This window comes from Antechinus flavipes, chromosome 1, assembly GCF_016432865.1.
Source record: "Antechinus flavipes isolate AdamAnt ecotype Samford, QLD, Australia chromosome 1, AdamAnt_v2, whole genome shotgun sequence".
Lineage (NCBI taxonomy): Eukaryota > Metazoa > Chordata > Mammalia > Dasyuromorphia > Dasyuridae > Antechinus > Antechinus flavipes.
This window is the reverse complement of record NC_067398.1, coordinates 316,035,126-316,057,442: the sequence shown is the minus strand read 5'-3', so window position 1 is coordinate 316,057,442 and position 22,317 is coordinate 316,035,126. Positions and strand designations below refer to the sequence as shown.

General features: G+C 34.5%; 1 protein-coding gene across 4 annotated transcripts in view; it reads right to left on the bottom strand.

The window, feature by feature from the left end:
• The window catches only part of KIF27 (kinesin family member 27), a 127,882-nt gene that overhangs the window by 75,103 nt on the left and 30,462 nt on the right, over positions 1-22,317 (bottom strand). For 3 of the 4 annotated variants that reach the window (XM_051966279.1, XM_051966287.1, XM_051966294.1), the window contains exons 4-5: positions 16,269-17,245; positions 12,545-12,688 (exon numbers count right to left, since the gene is read on the bottom strand). In XM_051966279.1, the coding sequence (XP_051822239.1) occupies positions 12,545-12,688; positions 16,269-17,245 (1,121 nt within the window). The remainder of the gene's footprint in view (positions 1-12,544; positions 12,689-16,268; positions 17,246-22,317) is intronic. The other variant, XM_051966302.1, reaches the window with a different exon arrangement.

The following is a 22,317-nucleotide window of genomic DNA, read 5'->3' as shown; positions in this document are numbered from 1 at the left end:
GTGTTCCAACTACATTAAAAGGAGGACTCTAATGATCTGATGATGTTTATGAAAAACATTTTTCCTAATTTCTTTTACCTAATACCCAAAAAAGTGAGGGAAAGTGAATTAATAAAAGACTGAAATATGAGAAAAGCCAAAAGATAGAACTTAGAAGTCAGAACAACTTAAAGCAAAATCAACAGCATCAGAGATTAGAAGTGGCAAAAAAAGACTCTTGTCACAATAACCGACAAGAGCTCTTAAAAGCTAGATGATAGGATGGTATTGCAATCCAAAAGCTTAGGAAGAACAAGCATCACCCAATAACTCAATGTTTTACCCTCCTTAAAATTGCAGGAATTGGAAATCACAATGCTGTATGAGGTATGGAAGAGAAGTTCTTTAACTTCAGCAGATGCTAAAAACATCTTAGACATCACAATAAATGTGTAGCCCTCATGTCATGTCAAGAACATGTCAATGAATCTTACGATTTTATGATTCTCACCATCCTACTTTTCAACATCAAAACAAAGGTTTGTAGAATTTTAAGAGTCAGAAATGATCCCGAAGGGCATTTAGTTGAATCTTTCATTAATACAATAATCGTTTTTAATAATAAAATGTTCATAATGATCTCAATGAGTCATTAAAAAAATTAAAGCGTTTGTTCAATATGATCTGTTGTAAGAAGACTAGAAATTATATGGTTCATTTAATAGAGAATTTGATATGAGTTCAAATTTGGAGTTCTTGTTCTTCTCAAGGCAAAGCTGGTTTAGAGGCTTGGAGCCCTTCGGATGTCTCCAAATCCAAAGGTTCTGTCCTTCAGTCTCTGCCTCTGCTTTCTTCTGCCTCCAACCAAGACAGAGATGGAAGGTCTCTCTTATCTCCTTCTGGGGAGCCCAGCCACCAACTTGCCGCGGAGAGAGGGCTTCTGGCGTAGCTCCACTGAAATCCGTCAAAGTGTTCTCTGCACCAGAGTCGCTCCTCTCAAGTCCAGCGCGATCAGCCAGCCAAGAGGAAAAAATGTATTCTGCCATAGATCCCTCATCGCTGGCCTTTTATCTGACTCTTCTGAGAGAATGGGATTATGGGTTTTCTCCCATAGTGCTCTCTGGCCCAATGAGCTTTAAGGGAGGTGTGGATTCCCTTGAAGTTAGAAAGTGTATTTTGTGAAGCTAGCATACTTGTGGACTCCAATGAGTAAAGGTGGGAACACAAGCCTTGTCTTAATTAGTTCTACTTAGTACCTTGTTTCAGGTTCTGGCCAAAACATCTTCTTGTAAGATTAGATCAACTCTAATTAGTTAGCAGTTAGTAAGGATTCCAACAAGAATTTCTTTTCCAAAAATTAAAATAAAAAAATTAACATGTAAAGGGTTAATTTCTCTTGAAAACTCCTAACAATCTGGATTAAAGGGGGTATTTTTCTTTTTTTTATTATAGCTTTTTATTTACAAGATATATTGCATGGGTAATTTTTCAGCACTGACCCTTGCAAAACCTCTGTTCCAACTTTTCCCCTCCTTCCTCCCACCACCTCCCCTAGATGACAGGTAGTCTCATACATTAAATATGTTAAAGTATATGTTAAATGCAATATATGTATACATATTTATACAATTATCTTGCTGCACAAGAAAAATCAGACTTAGAAATAAGGTGAAAATAACCTGAGAAGGAAATTAAAAATGAGAGTGGACAAAAACAGGAGGCGTGGAAATGCTATGTTGTGGTCCACACTCATTTCCCATAGTTCTTTCATTGGGTGTAGCTGGTTCTCTTCATTATTGGACAACTGGAACTGATTTGGTTCATCTCATTGTTGAAGAGAGACATTTCTATCAGATTTCATCATCATATAGTATTATTGTTGAAATATATAATGATCTCCTAGTTCTGCTCATTTCATTCAGCATCAGTTCATGTAAGTCTCTCCAAAAAGGGTATTTTTCTATGAAATCATTAATACACACAATTTCTGAGTTGGAAGGAACCTCAAAAGTATCATATCCATCCATAGTTGAATGAGAAATTCCTTTTCCCATGTTCCTATGAAGAGGTCATCTTTATTCCACTTGAAGATCTCCCTCCCTCAATTAGGGACCCATGCCTTCCTAAAGTAACCTATTCCCATTTTTGAATAGTTTTAATAGTTAGAAAGCTTTCTTTTACATTTGACTATAAACCATTCTCTTCCATTTCCTCTTCTTGCTAATATTTCTGTCCACTTCAATCAAGAACAAAAAACATCTAATACTATTTTTAGCTAAAATATCTGAGATGGCTATCATATTTCTCCTTAACTCTCTTCTCTAGGCTAAACATACTTAGTTTTCTATTTGTTTTTGTTGTTTTGTTTTTAATCAATTTTATATAGCACACATTTCATTTCTCTCAATCCTGGTCATTAGCTTCTAGTCATATGACATTTTTGTTTATTCTAAAATGTAGCAACATCTAGCACAGGGTGGAAAGACATTAGAGGACCATTACAATTATGATTAAGGAATTTTCTCAAAAGCAAAAATTAAATCAGTGATAGAGTAAGGCAGGATAGTATAATGAATTTTATTTAATGGTGCAAGAATTTGAAATTAGGTGACGATTTCAAATACTGCATCTGCTACCACCTGTGTGACCTCAAATATTTCACTTCAGTGGACTTCAGTTTCCTCATCATTAAAATGAAAAGTTTAGACAAGAATATCCCTTTTGAGATCCCTTCTGGTACTAAAACTACCATTAAAAATCTTCACCTTTCAGGACCAAGATGACATATTAGAGGAAACACTACAGTGTAAAATATTCTCTCTGTTGAAATTTTCTTGGGGTCTCTGGAGGCAGCCTTCGTTTCAGTTCACTAATCACCACACATGAGTAACCAAAGGTTAAAGTCCAAATCCTTTATTGTCTCTTTCAAAGTCTCGTCTCCTTCACTTGGGGCCTGATTAGCTTTCTTTAAGGCCTATCTCTCTCCCTGGTCCATGGGCTTGAGCTCCTGCCTCCTTCGCTGTCCTCTGAATCTCTCCGAATCCAAAGGTTTGTGCTTCAGCTTACAGCTACCACAAAGGTGGACAATGGAATGAATCTGTCTCAGCCTCTGAGAGCTTCTAGTGCGCTTTTCCTTTCTGGCCCTGAGAGCTTCTCCTTCTCTGCCCCACACTGAATATATACAAATCATTATATCACTAGGAAACCATTATTTATTGTAGGATTAAATCAATGCTAAACTAGATTTAACCATTGTATCAATTCCACTTAGTACTTTGTTTCAAGTTCTGGCCCATAACCTCTCTTGTTAGGATTAAATCAATCATACTGAACCCAGGCTAAATTAGATAACTATTGTCTCTATCAATTCCACTGACTTAGTATCTTGTAAGAATCCTTTGTTTCAAGTTCAGAGTTCTGGCCCATAACACTACAGCCTAATTTTTCCAGCTTTTTTCCTCCAAACAACTTTAAAACAAATGCCTCAAATAAAAATCTAAAGCATAGCACAGCTAACAAAAGACTGGGAGAGTGAGACATTTTTCTAGTGCAAAATAACTCAGAAAATTAGAAGCAAAGATTTATGACATTGGTTTCCTGGAGTGGATACGGTGGCAATACAAACAGTGGGCCTTGGAAATGGTGGTAGCAGCACTACCAGCATTTTGGAAGTTCTCAGCCCAGAGATAGTAATGCGCTTAGAACACATGTCAGAAAGGGATTACAAGGGACACTCCAGTGCTAGAAATGAATGAAGGACCAGGGGTTGTTCAAAACTGCCTTGCTTATATCTACTTCCAGATGTCAGTTCTAGGGTGGAGGGAAGTGCTTGTGCTTATGGTTGCAAAGGAACAAGGGCTCTAAGAAGCAACAGCACTTGTGGCTGTAAGGGAGCAGGGGACTTTTCTGGACACAAAAAGACAAACAAAGAGAGCAGTGACCTCTCTGTCACATCATCATGGAAGCATTGAAAACTTACAAACCCCAAGTACCAGCTGTGAAAAAACAGAATAAAAAAAACTTATAGCTTGGATCCTCTTCCTCTTTAGAAAATTAGAGCCCCACTTTAAAATAAAGTTGAAAGTTAAGATATAGGGGGCAGCTAGATAGAGCATTGTCCCTGAAGTCAAAAGGACCCAAGTTCAAAATCCAGTGTGTGATCACTTAACTGCAACTGTCTCATAAAAAAATAATAATAATAAAAGAGATGTTAAGGAATAAACTGGAAAAATGAGTAAACAACAACAAAAAGAACTTTATCATAAAAAATACTACTTTGGCAACAGGAAGATCAAGATAAACAGAAAATGATAATGTCTAAACATCTACAAGCAAAAAAAAAAAAAAAAACTTCAGAGAAATATGCAAACTAGGCACAAGACTAAAAAGAAATCCTGGAAGAACTAAAGAATAAACTAGAAACTTTTTATTTTAAAAATCAAATAAAGGTGATGATAGAGAGAAAACCAGGAAAAGAAATGAGGCTGAAGCAAGAAAATTATAAAAAGAGAATTATTGTCTTGGCAAAAGAGGCACACATGTGCAAGCAAACATGGAAATTAACAACTTAAAAAACCAGAACCGCCAAATGGCAAAAGAGGTTAAAAAAAAAAATCTCAAAAAGGAAAAAAAATTCTTTGAAAATTAGAATTTGGGGAAAGCCAGAATGAAAGAGGATTGAGGTAGAAACCTGCCTGACTTCTCCCCCAAATTTCACCAAATAACTTTGAATAATGATTCTAAACAAATTCTAGAGTGGCAGAACCAACCCCACCCAAAAGAAGGCATGAAACAATTTTCCAACCCCAGAGAATTTAGGTGGTCAGCAGGAAAGGTCTGTTGTACAGGACAAGAGTGTAATGCAGACCAGGTCAGTGCAGACTGGATTCCAGGAAAACAAGGAGTAGGCCTCAGAATGTCTAAATCAGTGGCAGCCAAAGCAATTTCCAGACCTCTCAGATCACAGATGCCAAAGATAACTTAAAAATTCAGCAGGAAAAGTCTGTTGTTGCAAGAGGGTGACAGGAAAGCACCAGAGGCTATACTAGCATGGCTCCAAGCCTAGCAAACTAGAAGCAGGTCTTAAGAGTCACCGCATTAGCAGTAGAGAAGAAGCTGCTTCTGGAGCTCTCAGTGCACAGACAGTAGGTGGATCAAACAATTGTGTCAGAAGATTACTGAGGTCTCTTTGCTAACACTGAGGCAGGACTTTGCCCATACTCAGATCCGGGACACAATCCTGGGTGAAAGTCTCAGGGTGAGAAGGAAAACTAGTACACCAGACCTTGTAGGCATAGTAGAGCAGAGACCCTCCTCAGAATTGCAAGGCAGAAAAGGGTGCTTGTGATCACTCACAGACCAAAGTATATGCCAGATTACTAAACATCCCTCTCCTAAAATCTTATCACCTTGGAAGAATTGAAAACTTATAGGTTCTAGAAGTACCTCTGAAAACAGCTACACAAAAACCCTCAAGCTTGGAACAGAGCACCCTCTATACTGGAAATAGAGCCCTATTTTAACAAAAAGTAATAGAGTTAAGTAATGGGGGGGTGAAAGGGAATGTGCAAAAATAGAAAATATGCAAACAGAAACAATAGAAAAACTTTCTGATCACAGAAAGTTACTAAAGTGACAAGGAAGATCAAAACACTCAGAAAATAACAAAATCAAAGTTAAAAAGATTTTTAAAATCAAATAAGAGACTGAAGAAAAACTAAAAACAAAAAAATCCAAGAAAACAAGATTATGAGAAAAAATTAAACAATTAGAAAAGAAGATATAGAGTCTTAAAGAAGAAAATAATTCTTTGGAAATTAGAATTTGGCAAGGGAAATTCAGTGAAGTTATAAGAGACCAAGAAATAAGAAAATTATAAAAAATGAAAAAATTGAACAGAATGAAACAACAGATCTGGAGAGAAGGAGAGAAGGAGCTCAAGGAGAGAAAATTTAAGAATAACTGAACTATCTAAAAGCTGTAACCAAAAAAACAAAACAAAACCAAAAACCCTTGACATAATAATACAAGAAATAATCAATGAAAATTGTCCTAGAGTGATAAAATAGAAGGGGAAGTATAAATAGAAAAAATGCACCAACCTCCACTCTCAGAGAGATCCTTTGTGGAAAACAGAAATATTTTTGCCAAATCTCAAAATTCCCAGAATAAAAGAGAAAATTTTGCAAGAAATAAAAAAATAAATAAATAAATTCAAATATGCTGGAGCTACAATTAGAATTATTCAGGATTTATCAGTAACTGCAATAAAAGACCACAAGTCCTGAAATAATATATATTGACAATCAAAAGAATTAGGCCCATGATTCCTAGATGTGTGACCCTGGACAAGTCACTTAACCCTAATTGCCCTCAGCAAAAAAAAAAAAAAGGCCTGTGGCCAAAAATATATCCAGCAAAATTATCCATAAAATCGAATGGAAGGGGCAGCTAGGTGGTACTATGGATAGAGCACCAGCCCTAAAGTCAGGAGGATCGGAGTTCAAATTTGACCTCAGACACTTAACACTTCCTAGCTGCATGACCCTGGGGCAAGTCATTTCACTCCAATTGCCTCAGCAAAAAAAAAAAAAAAAAAAAAAAAAAAAAAGGATGGGAAAAAAATGGAATAAACTTGCAGACTTTCAGGATTTTGTCTCAACCAAACCTTAACTTAATAGAAAATTTAACACATAATATAAGAGCCAATATCAAAGATTAATTTCAAGGAACTCAACATGGAAAAACTATGTTTTTTACATGGAAATGCATATTATATGTTTAAGACTGACATCAGTAATTGGGTAGTTCAATAGAAAGATCAGGGCAGAGTTGAATATGATCTGATTCTATAAAGCAAAACTATCTAGGAAAAAGTAAAAATAATAATAAGATGTAGAAAAGAATGATTCAGAACATTAGAGGGGGAAAGAAGACTCATAGTTCTGAATTCACATTTCACATCAAGAATAGGTTAAATAGGCAATGCTACATATATACCATGAAATGTATAATAGCACCTTCCAATATCTGTAAAGAAATAAGGGAGGAGGAAATAGAAGAAGGAGGGGTACAGACAGATATGTAGAGTAATGATAGTGGGACAAGGTATATAGATTAATAGGAGATAAAGAGGAAGGAAAAGGGTAGCACAGGATAAAATGGGGTACAAAAGGGTTTTTAGATAAACGGGAGCAGGATAAAATATGTAGATTAATGGGAATAGAATAAAAAGGGAAGGAAAGGGTAGGGGGAAGTTAAGTAGTAGTAAGGCAAGTTAAGGAGGAGAATTAAAGTAGAAGAATTACCAGATATAGGAAATAGATATGCACAAACACTGCAACAAGGATCAGGAGAAGAATTTATTAGAAGAAAAAGTAGGGCTAGCAATCTTTGATCTTAGACAAGTCAAACTTAGATTTAATCAAGAGAGAAATCTACATTATATGTCAGCACATATTAATATTGTATTAGGTACATGTTTACATGTGGGTAAATGTATATGTATATGTGTGTCTGAATGTATATGAATAAGTGTGAATGTTGTTCTACGTTTCTGTGTATACACATATATATGTATACATATAGATAGATAAATAGATAAAGATATAGAAAGGTAGTCTGGGGGTGGTGTATGTATGTATATGTGCTTAACTATAGCTTGCTTGGGAGAAGGGGGGCAAATAAAAGGGGAAAAAATAAAGTAAAAAGTACACAGCAGAGAATGAAAGAATAACCTATATAGAAGCAAAAAAAAAAAAAAGATGGACATTCATGAGTATAATTTCTTCTATTATTATATATATGCTTTCTTGGGATGGAAATTTATCACTATATATTTTGAATTCTCTTTGATGAGTTCTATGGGGATATGACAATTTTTTTTTTCTTTTCAGTTTTTCTTTTTTCTATTCTGCTTTTTCTTATTTTGTATTTAGCTCAATAAAAATTTTAAACAACAAAGCAAAAAGCCCAGGCCGAATGGTAAAGAAGGTACAAAAAGCCAATGAGCAAATCCCATAGCTCCCAAGAAAGGAGAAAATGCTGCAAGCAGAAACGATTCAAGTACCATGGAGCCACAATCAGAGAATAACACAAGATTTAGGAGCTTCTACGTTAAAGGACGGGAAGGTTTGGAATATGATATAATAGAGAGCAAAGGAGTTAAGATTAAAACCAAGAATCACCTACCCACTGAAACTGAGTACAATCCTTTAGGGGAAAAAATAAGACATTTAATGAAAGACAGAACTTTAAGCATTCTGGATGAAAAGAACAGAGCTAAATAGAGAAATATGACTTCAATTACAAGGCTCAAAGGAAACATAAAAAGGCAAACAGGGAGGGGAAATCATAAAAGGACTTAAATAAGATTAAATTGTTTACACTCCTTACTTGGAAAGATGATATTTGTAACTCATAAAAACTTCCTCATTATTTTTTTTTTTTATGTTTTTATTTTTATTTTTTTTTTAATTTTTTTAAATTTTAAATTTTATTTTATTTAATAATAACTTTGTATTGACAGAATCCATGCCAGGATAATTTTTTTACAACATTATCCCTTGCACTCGCTTATGTTTCGTTTTTTCCCCTCCCTCCCTCCACCCCCCCACCCCAAGATGGCAAGCAGTCCTATATATGTTAAATATGTTGCAGTATATCCTAGATACAATACATATTTGCAGAACCGAACAGTTCTCCCGCTGCACAGGGAGAATTGGATTCAGAAGGTAAAAATAACTCGGGAAGAAAATCAAAAATGCAAATAGTTTACATTCATTTCCCAATGTTCCTTCTTTGGGTGTAGCTGTTTCTGTCCATCATTTATCCATTGAAACTCAATTAGGTCTCTTTGTCATAGAAATCCACTTCCATCAGAATACATCCTCATACAATATCGTTGTCGAAGTGTATAATGATCTCCTGGTTCTGCTCATCTCACTTAGCATCAGTCCATGTAGGTCTCTCCAAGCCTCTCTGTATTCATCCTGCTGGTCATTCCTTACAGAGCAATAATATTCCATAACATTCATATACCATAATTTACCTAGCCATTCTCCAATTGATGGGCATCCATTCATTTTCCAGTTTCTAGCCACTACAAACAGGGCTGCTACAAACATTTTGGCACATACAGGTCCCCTTCCCTTTTTTAGTATCTCTTTGGGGTATAAGCCCAATAGAAACACTGCTGGATCAAAGGGTATGCACAGTTTGATAACTTTTTGGGCATAATTCCAGATTGCTCTCCAGAATGGCTGGATTCGTTCACAACTCCACCAAAAATGCATCAGTGTCCCCGTTTTCCCGCATCCCCTCCAACATTCATCATTATTTTTTCCTGTCATCTTAGCCAATCTGACAGATGTGTAGTGATATCTCAGAGTTGTCTTAATTTGCATTTCTCTGATCAATAGTGATTTGGAACACTTTTTCATGTGAGTGGTAATAGTTTCAATTTCTTCATCTGAAAATTGTCTGTTCATATCCTTTGACCATTTATCAATTGGAGAATGGCTTGATTTTTTATAAATTTGAGTCAGTTCTCTATATATTTTGGAAATGAGGTCTTTATCAGAACCTTTAATTGTAAAGATGTTTTCCCAGTTTGTTGCTTCCCCACTAATCTTGTTTGCATTCGTTCTGTTTGTACAAAGGCTTTTTAATTTGATATAATCAAAATTTTCTATTTTGTGATCGGTAATGGTCTCTAGTTCATCTTTGGTCACAAATTTCTTTCTCCTCCACAAGTCTGAGAGATAAACTATCCTATGTTCCTCTAATTTATTTATAATCTCGTTCTTTATGCCTAGGTCATGGACCCATTTTGATCTTATCTTGGTATATGGTGTTAAGTGTGGGTCCTTGCCTAATTTCTGCCATACTAATTTCCAGTTATCCCAGCAGTTTTTGTCAAATAATGAAATCTTATCCCAAAAGTTAGAATCTTTGGGTTTGTCAAACACTAGATTGCTATAGTTGACTATTCTGTCTTGTGAACCTAACCTTTTCCACTGATCAACTAATCTATTTCTTAGCCAATACCAAATGGTTTTGGTGACTGCTGCTTTATAATATAATTTTAGATCAGGTACAGCTAGACCACCTTCATTTGATTTTTTTTTTCATTAATTCCCTTGAGATTCTCGACTTTTTATTGTTCCATATGAATTTTGTTAAAACTTCCTCATTATTAGGGTAGTTAAAAGGAATACATATAAAGGACATAGGTGTGAGTTGAATGTGAAAGAATGACATCTAAAAAACTAAAATTAAGGGGTGAGAGGGAAAGGAAGATGTAGACTGGAGTAAATTATCTCAAGTAAAAGAGGTGGGAAAAAAAAGCTTTAATAGTGGAGAGAAAGAGAAGATGAGGGGGTGTGAATGACTCTTACTCTCATTAAAAGGAATATATGCATTCAATTGGGTATAGATATCTATCTCACCTTACAGAAAGGCGGAGGAATAAGGGATAAGAGAGAAGTGGTGAGGGGTGTGGAAGAATGGTAAAAAGGAAGGCAGACTGGAAGAGGATTAGTCAGAAGCAAAATATTTTTGAGGAGACACAGGGTGAAGGGAGAGAATAGAATAAACAGGGAGAAAAACAGGAGTTGGCAAAAGTAATTTTGAAAAGAATTTTGAAGAAAGTTTCTCTGATAAAGGTTCTCAGTTCTCAAACATACAGGGAACTGAATCAAATTTATAAAAAATAAAGAGCCATTCCCCAATTGATAAATGATCAAAAGAAATGAAGTTTTCAGATGAAATAATAAAAGCTTAGTTCTAGAAAATAAGATGTTTCCTAATATCTTTTTGTTTCAAATTTTAATTTTGTTTAAGTTAAACGCATATAATCCTTTTAAACATAGTTCCATATTTGTCATGTTGTGCCTCTTGAAAATGAGACCCAAAAGGGAAAAACCATGAGTAAGAAAAAGGAAACCAAAAAACAAACCAAAAAAGGATGAAAATATTATGCTTCAAACCACATGAAAATACTATGCTTCAAACCACATTCAAAGTATCCACTATTTTCTCTCTGTATTTGTGGATAGTATTTTTCATCCTAATTCTATTGGCATTATCTTGAATCATCATATGGCTGAGAAGGGCCAAGTCCATCACAGTTGATCATGACATAATCTTGCAGTTACTGTGTATAATATTCTGATTTTGCTCAATTCACTCATCATTATTTCATATAAATCTTTCCAGGCTTTTCTGAAATCAGTCTGCTCATTTCTTAAAGGACAATAATATTCCATTATATTCATATATCATAACTTACTCAGCCATTCTCCAACTAATGGGCATTTATTCAATTTCCATTTTTTTGCCATTACCAAAAGGGCTGCTACAAACATTTTTGTACATGTAGATCCTTTTCCTTTTTTTATGATTTCTTGGGACACAGACATAACAATGACACTGCTGGATCAAATGTGTCCTTAATATCTTGACAGAATCCACGATTAAAAGAATAACAAGTTAAAATCTTAAGAGAGAGAGGGAAGGCCCAAAAGATACCTGAGGGATATTCAAAGTAAGAGGGCAGAAAAATCAGATAATCTGGCAAAGAAATAGTCAAACAAGTAGGAGAACCAGGAGAGAGTAATATCATAGAAGCTATGGGAAAAGATACTATCAAGGAAGAAATATTCAAAAATATGAAAAAGTTGTTGGGTTAGGAGATGTCTTTTATTCTTGAAAAAGACCAAAATGACATAACTATGTTAGAGTCAAGTTATAATGTGTCTGAATGTATCATTGTCTTTCCCTCCTCTTCTTAAAACTAATTCTCAGGAAGGAATCTGACATTAGCCATTTATACTTTAAATTAATGCCAAATTTATCTCTCCTAAGGGCATTTGCATCTTAAATCATATCTCTACTTATAAAAATGAAAAGTTTTTGTATCATACACTCTAAAGGAATTTCAGGCATCAAAAATCATACACCAGGAAAGAAAGAAGGTAAGAGTTGTTTACCCCAGAAATATTTCACATATATCAGCTATGTGAAAGGTTGGCCCAAATGTATAAATATTTAATCAATAATAAAGGAATGTTCAAAATGAGAATTAAATAAAATAACATAAGGGAAATATGAGAATATTTTAAAAGAAAAAATGATTGCCTGAACTGTTATTTTATATCTAATGGTATAAAACATATTAATATCAGAGTTTCTTAAAAATCCAGAGAAGAAAGGATGAAGAAAAGCATTTAAAATACCACAAAGACAGACCTTCACAGCCTATCCTATCATTGGATGTGTGTAAAATGTAGATCATTTGATTTTAAAGAAATATTAACAAAAATTTCTTTAAATATTTCAACTTTAAAAAATAAAATAAAATATCCCAACTTCAGACAATGTTGCATTCAAATCTTCTAGAAGTTTATATAGAATTTTGCAAACTCTAAGTATTTTTCAAAGTTGCAAAAGATGTTAGGTTTAAATGACCTAAGACAATGTTTTGTTATTTTTATAATCATCTAACACAAGCATTAAGTTTAGTTACATATTCTATTTTGACTAAATTGGCATAATGCAGTCATACCTGTAATCTATTCACTTTTTGTGCCTCTTTCAAAGACAGCAAATGTTCTTTGTTTTCCTGTGTCATCGTTTGCATCTGATGCTGTAATTCCTTCAACTCCAATTCTTTCTGATTGAATACTACTTCATCAGCAGCTAGAGCACACTAGATGTAATTCAAACACATTGTATCACAATGAAAGAAAAAAGATTAGGGTTCATGAAAAATAACTCTCCTAAAGCAGGAAGCCATGACCAATCCTTCAACCCATACCCTCAAAATCTCTCTCACTCTTTTTTCCCGCAGGGTACAAACCCTTCTTAGCTCTACCCCGTCTTTAAAATCCTTGAAAATATTTAGCTTTGGTACAATGTGACAGAAAAGCAGTTGATTAGAGCTATAATATAAGGATTCAGTTAAAGCAATGAGGCAGTTGATGTTTAACTTGAAAAAGAAGTCTCAATGACTTTTTCCCCCTGCATTATTTTTCTTAAAAATTAAATAGAACAATTGATCCAGTGCTTCTTTTTGTGAATGGGGCTACTAAGAATAAGTTAAAGACTTATGAATATAAAATAAATTTTCACTATACAACAGGATTCACAAGCAGTCATGCACAATCAAAATTCTGGCACATTAAAAGATTAACTATAAAAATTTTCATGTACACATGGCTCTTCAAGAAATAGTAAATTATCATAGAAAGGATACTGTACTAAGAATTAGAATACTAGTTTTAAGTCTTCTATTTAGGTATGTAACTAGATAAACACTTTATTTTTATAGGTTCTAGTTCCCTAATATATAAGAGCTGGATAAAAATAAAAGCCAAGGTGCTCTTCCAATGCTGAAATTCTGTGATCAGTTGAACAGTATCATGAAGTAAAATAAACACACATGTAATTTATATCATGAATAATATTTCCCATACATAGACCAGTATTCACCTCAAATGTTCAAAATTATTTTAAAACAGAATCCCTAATCTACAGAATTCAATTTGATTTAAAATAGCATTAATGAGGAACTTATTAAATGCCAGGAACTGTGGAAGGTGTTAGAGATACAAAAAGGAAATATTCCCAATCTTCAAGAAGCTTATAGTCTGTCAAAATGTCTTTCATTACAAAGTTACTTAATATTAAAATTAAAATTACTGTAGTGATTGCTGAGATGGTCATTAACAGGTAGATGGTAATTAAGTAAGGTAGATAGGGCAAGTTTTATTTTCATCTTACAAATGAGAAAACTGAAACTAAGGCTTTGAAATACCAGAGCTAGCAATATGAAGAAGGATTAGATCTCAGATCTCCTGATTTAAGTTCAGAGTTCCATCCTATATTATATAATGAAGTATATATTTTTTAAAACTCTCAAATATATATGCCACATGGATAACAAAAAGGAGTACTGAGTACACTTCTAAATAAATAAACTATTGACTTAATTTGAACATCTCCATCTCTTTATTAATGGACTTAATATATTTGCTCTTTCAGTTCTATATATTTTTCCATTTTTTCATGCTATATTATACATGCACTGATATTTAACTTATTCACTAAAAGGACAATTTTGCTTTTAGGATGGGTTTAGCTATAACCTCTGATTTTCCAACAGTTGTAGGCAAAAAAAATGCCTCAAGAGTTATAGAAAAGGAAAAAATTAAGCTCATAAGCTCTTTTCCAATTAGGGTATCTTAGTATTCTGATGTGAACTAAAAGACTAACACATTCTGTCAATTTCTGTAAGAAGCCATTCTGATCAGTAATGTCTGACTCCCTACCATCTCTTCAACAAAAATTCTACTGGAATCATACATCCTATAAAACTCTCATTCCAGCAGGCAAAAATGGAAATTTTATGGTAGCTCAAGTCAGAATTCTGGTGATATCTGACAAAATTTTAAGTACCAAGGGTGTAAAGAATTAAGGAATAAAAAGATCAAGGTCGTGAGAAAAACCAGCCCCAGCTCCCTAGGTAATAACTCATAGGCACTACCTCAATTTCCCAGTGGTGTCTGATGGGCCTGAGTCCCAAGGATTAAAAAAGGTAGCTATTATCTTTTCTCCTTTTCACAACATTTACCTTGCCTACAGTATCCCCGGGTATCCTGTAGTTTCATCAAAGCTATCACTCTAGTTAATCCTTAAGACTGAGGTCCATCAATGTTTTCAGCTGACTGCTAATTTGTTACATCTAAGAAGTATCAGAAGGTTAACAGAGAGGAAAAACAAAAAACATAAAAGAAAAGAAAGAGGGGAAAAGCAAAGAGGTGTATACTGCATAAAACTAAAGAATAACTTTAGGTAACTCAGGTCCAGTTTAAAATGAAACTCCTCTATGACATCTTTCCCAATCCCCCAATTAGCATCAATCCTATTCAACCACCAATCAGACCTCACAAAGCACTTAGTGTCTGCCTCTGATGTGAAATCACATCTGCTTTTGGTTTTGAGTTGTAATTTTCTGTATCTTAGCTTCCAATTCTATAGTGAATTCCAAGAGGAAAAGGAATTTTTTAACTTACCTAATTTTTTGTACCTCTTAATGTACATTCTTTATGTGCTGGACAGGAAGAAATTTTTATTAAAATGGAAGGTACCACAGTTTGTCTGCAACTATTCCTAAATCTATGGCATGAAGTAAATGGAGAGCAAGTTTAAATACAGGTAGAAAAGGGAAGTTACTCCTCCCCTTGGATTGAATATGAATTTTATGGAATTTAAGAGTACAGGCAACAAAGGGAAAAAAAAAAAAACTTCCTCATCTACCTGCATATCCCAAATTTACTACTTCCATGCTCTAATAAATCTCCTTGCCCCTTTTGTCTATGAAAATGGGTCAGTATCCCTGGGCCTCTGGCCTGGTGTAAGGCCAAGTAATATTACTATTCAAAAATGTTCATATGGTAGTTATAGGATAAATCAGAATTTGCTACAATAGGAAAAATAAATATTAATATTAAAAACCCAGACAATGTTTCATAATTGTTTGAGAAGCAGAGAGATAACATTTAGGATACTTTTTTGGGGGTCCAGACCTTCACTGATGAGTATAGGGACCCTTCAGTGAGGACCTTCCTGTACTGCACAGAATCTCCTCTACTACAACTCGATAGTCTTGCTGAACAGCCCAGGATACTGACAAGTGAAAAGACTTGCCCAGAATCCCAGGGCCAGTCCCAGTCCCATGACCCAGGACAGACTTAACTTCTAGGTTAACTCTCTAACCACAATGTTATCCTGCCTCTCCTATTTTAAGCCAATGTTTTAACATTAAGACTTACTAAGAGAATATAGCTTTCCCTCTCATGTAATGCTAAATTTTTCTTACCATGCTTTTTTACTATTAAAAATAAGTAATTCAGTAATAAGGAATTTTTTTTTTCTTTTAAGGATCACTTTGCCCCGGGGAGAGCCTTTGTTGCAGATCATGCAAGTAAAAAATAATTTAATTCTGGGTTATTTTTAACTACAAGACAAAATTTTTTTTAAATGCACTACTCATTTATTTGTTCTATGAACAAAGCACAGGGCCTATAAAACTCTTAAATACGGAATATACATTTCCTTTGTATATTAGGTTAAGTAAAAATAGGAATAAGGAAAAGCTAGAAGGGAAAGAGTTGATCAGAAAGGAAGAGGAAAACGATTTTCTCATGATCGTTTAAAGTCTCTAAAATGTTCTAAAATATTCTCAGAATTTTCCATTTCAATTAATCTTTAAGGCTACATCTAAATACCTGGCATTTTTTAAGTTCCCTCTTCAGTTGGAGAACTGTAATGTGATGTGGTCCATCTTGGACATGGCCAATTCCTTGGTTACTTTTGAATGGGTTAGAAATGTCCTTCTTCATCTCCTGGGTCATGTTGAACCATTCTTGTAATCTGTGCTGCTGACTTTGAGTTAAGTTAACAACATCTTTTAGGTCAGCCAAGAAGGTGAAGGCCTCTTCAATACAATTTTGGTAACCAAAACATTCGCCTTGAAGCTGGGCTACTTGCTCTTCAAGAGAATGGATCCGACTCTTATCTCTGTTCACATCCTGGGAAAGTTGGGTAGTCTGGCTCAGGGTACTAGCTTGTTGACTCTGCAAAGCTTCTCGAAGCAGTTTTATCTCAAATTCCATCTCATCCATCCTGTCCCAGTCAGGGTTGTAATTTACGATAGGCTTATTTCTGATATTCCGTGCTCGGTTAGCATATTTGAGAGAATTTAAAGATTCATCAAAATCAGAGGATGATGGGCTGATACATGTTATCATAACAGTCTTAGCATTGCCTCCCAGGGAATCTTTTAGGATTCTGGTAATTTTAGCATCCCTATATGGGATGTGTGTGCCCTTTTTTCGTGGGTCTCCAAGAGCACTTATTACATTTCCTAAAGCCAGTAATCCACTGTTGATCTGAATGGATTCTTTGAATCGCTCTCCTGTATTCCCAGTTTTAGTTGCTCTTTCTGATCCAGCCAGGTCCACAAAGTGGAATTTTGAAACAATTTGTCGAGCAGATTGCTGAGATATATCTTGAGCCATTTCCATACTCTTCCGACATGGTGCAAAATCCTGTTGACTAATGCTGATTGTGAAAACAGCATGAGATCTACTAGAGTGCTCATTCATTTGTGTAGTACCTGTATGACGAGCTGCATTACCCATTTCCAAAAGACTCATCACTTCATCTGCATTCTCCACTGAACATTCCTTGGCACCAACAATCACTTTAAAAAGTAAGAGAGTTTTAAGAACCACTAGTTTTCAGTCAAGATTCATTATAAATTTTATTATTGCAAAACAGTCCTAAATTGTAACAACCTAGGTACTTCCATTAAAAAATTGAGAATTCTTTTAAAGTATTACAGGAATAGCTTATATCAGCAATAGTTTGACATTTGAGGGGGGGAAAATGTATTTTAAAAGAACCAAAATGCACAAATTACAAATGTATGATTATAATTACAATTTTAAAAGTGTAAGTTAAAAACATTCTAACAGCAATTACTAACTATAATATTTTGTTATTTTTTGTTACAAGCCTTTGTATGTCTACTGTTTCTAATTGAGGCAAAATTGTTACTAACATTTTATATCCTTTTTAACTTTCTAACAAGAAAAACAATTTTTAAATAAAAGGGGAATTCCACCTTTATTCTATATTTTTCAGTAAAAGTGAAGTTTTAGAAAAGCTCTTCAGTTCCTTAAATTAAAAATACAAATTGGCTTTTTGTGGTGATTAACACTTTAATTCCACATTTCACAGATGTTTACAATTTCATCAATGTTGGTATCCCTCCTTCCCAGTGTAAACTAAGACTCCTAACACACATTATTAGTATCTTCGAAAGTTGCTGTAGCCAAGAAAAAAACCAGAAACAACACATCACCTTCTGGTCAATCTTCTGAGCATATCTTTATCCAAGTTTTTAGTCTAGTCCTTGGATGACAGCACCTTTCTAGTTGTAAAGTGGCAGAAATAATAAAATATCAGACTTGAAGACTGAAAGATCTGGGATAAAATTCTGAAATCAACACATCCTAGGCAAGACACATCTTTATACCTCAGTTTCCTCATCTGTAAAAAGGAGGTAATATTTATTGAGCCTGTCTCACAGGGTTGTTGTGAGATGCAATTAAGATAATAAACAGTTCTGTAAACCTTGTAAAACACTATCAATCCCAGTGATTATTATTATTATTAAGTAGATATTCCAGAGCTTTTGGTCTCTGATAGTAGAGTCTTCAAAAGTTGAATATAAAGAATGAATTAGCTTCTACAATGATTGGAATAGAGTTTTATTGGAGAATCAACTTTATTCATTTTAAAATATCCTAAACATGACTAAATGGTTGTTACTTACACAGAAAAGTTATAAAAATTCAGATAAATGAAAATATTTGGATATATTAAAGGCTTATAAATTGATATTAGTAGAGATTCCCCAATCTTTTTGTTTTTTTGGAAGAGAACTATCTTTTACTTAATTAATTGAAATCTATAAATTGAAAATAAGACTCACAAGCAAATGGGAACAGTGTCCATGAGCCATTGGGAAGTCAGTTGTTTCCACCATAAGTCTTGTATTATTTTCAATGTAGGGAAGGAGCCATAATAATGGTAGCCAGGTGGCATAGGGAATAGAGTGCTAGTAATAAGAGTCAGGAAAATTCTTCTTCCTGAGTTCAACTCTAACCTCAGAACCTTACTAGCTCTGTGACCTTGTGCAAGTCACTTCAGTCTTTTTCCATCAGTTTCCTCATCTATAAAATGAGCTAGAGAAGGAAATGACAGATCACTCTAGTATTTTTCCAAGAAAATCTCAAATGAGATCACAAAGTCAGACCATTGAAAAACAGCTGAACAGCATGATAGTGATTGCCTCCTACTCACACCATTAGAAACTCACACTGATGCTTTCTACCTAGGCTCCAAAAATTGATCCATCAATTCATATAAATCATTTGGAGACTACTGTGCTATGATTGTATAGCACCCAAAATTAAATGCCCAGTCCCTAAAATCCTCTACATCACTGGTATCTGTGACCTCATAAGACAGGGTTATATTAGCTTATTTACATAATCAGTGCCATTAATTCCGAGACAATTTCGGTAGGTCACTTAAAGAGACCTCAAAATAAACTTAAAAGACCCTGTCATAACAGGCCAAGGCATCTGTGACTGATGTCAGATATAAGCTGATCCTTTATGTCCTAGAAATATAACATGGATTTGACATCCCTTTTACATTTGACACATACTATGAATTGTATATATTAGAAGCAAATCTCAACTTAGGGGTGTTTAATTTTTGGCTATTTGTACTTGAGGCACTCAATAATTAATATTCATGTTATAAACGTTCAGTAGGCAAGTTAGATGACCCACAACTGAATTTTTGAATGTATGTATATTTGCTTGAAGATAACTTTCTCCTTGGCTTTCAGCTTCATTTGACTTACATAGCCGTTAGTATGATACAAATCACTCCCATAAACCCTCAGACATAGTCCTTCTCCCTATGACCCTATACTTCTTATACTGCATAATTTTTATATATGGTTCTCCCATATCTTCTCAGCAAAAAGATTCACCCAGTTCCAACCAAGAACTTGAATTATGTAGCCTCTCAAGATCACTATATAGTTATATTACTATAACCAGCTCATATACTTTCACAATCATAGTTATTGGGAGTGTTAATCCTTTATGACATTTTTGGCACACTCATCACCAATAAAATGCTGAATTTCATTTATACCTACCACATCATCTCCACTGCCCTTTGGACCATTCCCAAATTTGATTTTCCAAAGTTTGTTCTATGATTTTCAGCTATAGAGTATCATATGTGAGACAACAATGGTATTAAAACACAAATGAGTTTTTAGTATCAGGGAGCAACCAGCAATTGTTGAACACATTGCACAATCTCCCAAATGTAATCTAAACTATTGCCTTCCTCCTATTCAATGCTAGGCATATAACTCAAAGTCCATCTGCTATGCCTGCCCAAGATATAAGTACTGATAGGTTACTTCAATGAGTGGTCCATATAATTACAAATCAATCTAGAAAATGGTGTTCTTATTTTCCTTGTTTTTTCCTATATGGATTGTTGGGCTGAACTCTTTTGAGATGTAAAATTGATTTAGTAAACTTGATGAAATCAACACAATGTTGTCTGGGAACATAAGCAGCTAGAGAGCCTCACTATCTAAGGAAAACTCTTTTCCATTTAAATTATAGGCTAGAATCTAGTGTTTGACAAACCCAAAGATCCTAACTTTTGGAATAAGAATTCATTATTTGATTAAAAACTGCTGGGATAACTGGAAATGAGTATGGCAGAAATTAGGCATGAACCCACACTTAACACCATATCCCAAGATAAGATCAAAATGGGTCCATGACCTAGGCATAAAGAAAGAGATTATAAACAAATTAGAGGAATATAGGATAGTTTATCTCTCAGACTTGAGGAGGAGAAAGAAATTTGTGACCAAAGATGAACTAGAGACCATTACTGATCACAAAATAGAAAATTTTGATTATATCAAATTAAAAAGCCTTTGTACAAACAAAACTAATGCAAACAAGATTAGAAGGGAAGCAACAAACTGGAAAAACATCTTCACAGTTAAAGGTACTGATAAAGGCCTCATTTCCAAATATATAGAGAACTGACTCAAATTTATAAGAAATCAAGCCATTCTCCAATTGACAAATGGTCAAAGGATATGAACAGACAATTTTTAGATGATGAAATTGAAACTATTACTACTCATATGAAAGAGTGTTCCAAATCACTATTGATAAGAGAAATACAAATTAAGACAACTCTGAGATACCACTACACACCTGTCAGATTGGCTAAGATGACAGGAAAAAATAATGATGAATGTTGGAGGGGATGCGGGAAAACGGGGACACTGATGCATTGTTGGTGGAGTTGTGAATGAATCCAACCATTCTGGAGAGCAATCTGGAATTATGCCCAAAAAGTTATCAAACTGTGCATATCCTTTGATCCAGCAGTTTTACTTCTGAGCTTATATCCCAAAGAAATACAAAGAAGGGAAAGGGACCTGTATGTGCTAAAATGTTTGTGGCAACCCTGTTTGTAGTGGCTAGAAACTGGAAATTGAATGGATGCCCATCAATTGGAGAATGGTTGGGTAAATTATGGTATATGAATGTTATGGAATATTATTGTTCTGTAAGAAATGACCAGCAGGATGAATACAGAGAGGCTTGGCGAGACTTACATGAACTGATGCTAAGTGAAATGAGCAGAACCAGGAGATCATTATACACTTCAATGACGATATTATATGAGGATGTATTCTGATGGAAGTGGATTTCTTTGACAAAGAGACCTAACTCAGTTTCAATTGATAAATAATGGACAGAAGCAGCTACACCCAAAGAAAGAACACTGGGAAATGAATGTGAACTATTTGCATTTTTGTTTTCCTTCCCAGGTTATTTTTACCTTCTGAATCCAATTCTCCCTATGCAACAAGAGAACTGTTTGGTTCTGCAAACATATATTGTATCTAGTATATACTGCAACATATCTAACATATATAGGACTGCTTGCCATCTAGGGGAGGGGGTGGAGGGAGGGAGGGGAAAAATCGGAACAGAAGCGAATGCAAGGGATAATGTTGTAAAAAAAAATTACCCTGGCATGGATTCTGTCAATAAAAAGTTATTATAAAATAAAATTTAAAAAAATTATAGGCTAGACATCTTCCATGACAAGGGTAAACAAATTTGATGAGCATAATTTTTCCTTGTTTTGTGCTCTGACTAAAACAGATAATAAAAGAACAAAATTATCTTTGTCATTACATATATCAAAGGTTATAGTCCCACATATGCAAGAAAGATACTTTATTGAGCCTTTAGGGCTACATTTATTCTACTAGTCAAATTTTTAATGTAAATCAACAAACAATAAAGACAGCAAGTTCTTATATTCTCTACAACTTTCATAGGATCATTCATTCAACCATGTGACTGAGTTTTCATATCAATCCTCTTTCCTGGTTACCCCTCTACCTATTTGTCCACTCTTTCTGTCTCCTCTGCTGGAAACTTTATGTCCCACTCTTATGGGTGTCCTTCCTCATCTTTTCTCTAGATTATTGCAGTATCCTTCTCATTGTTTTCTTTACTTGAAATCTTTTTCTTCTTCAATCCACCCTCCATTGAGTCATCAAAAGCTGTCATTTCAATACAGTGACCTATTGCTTCTAGATAAAACTATTGTATTTGGCAATGAAAGCCC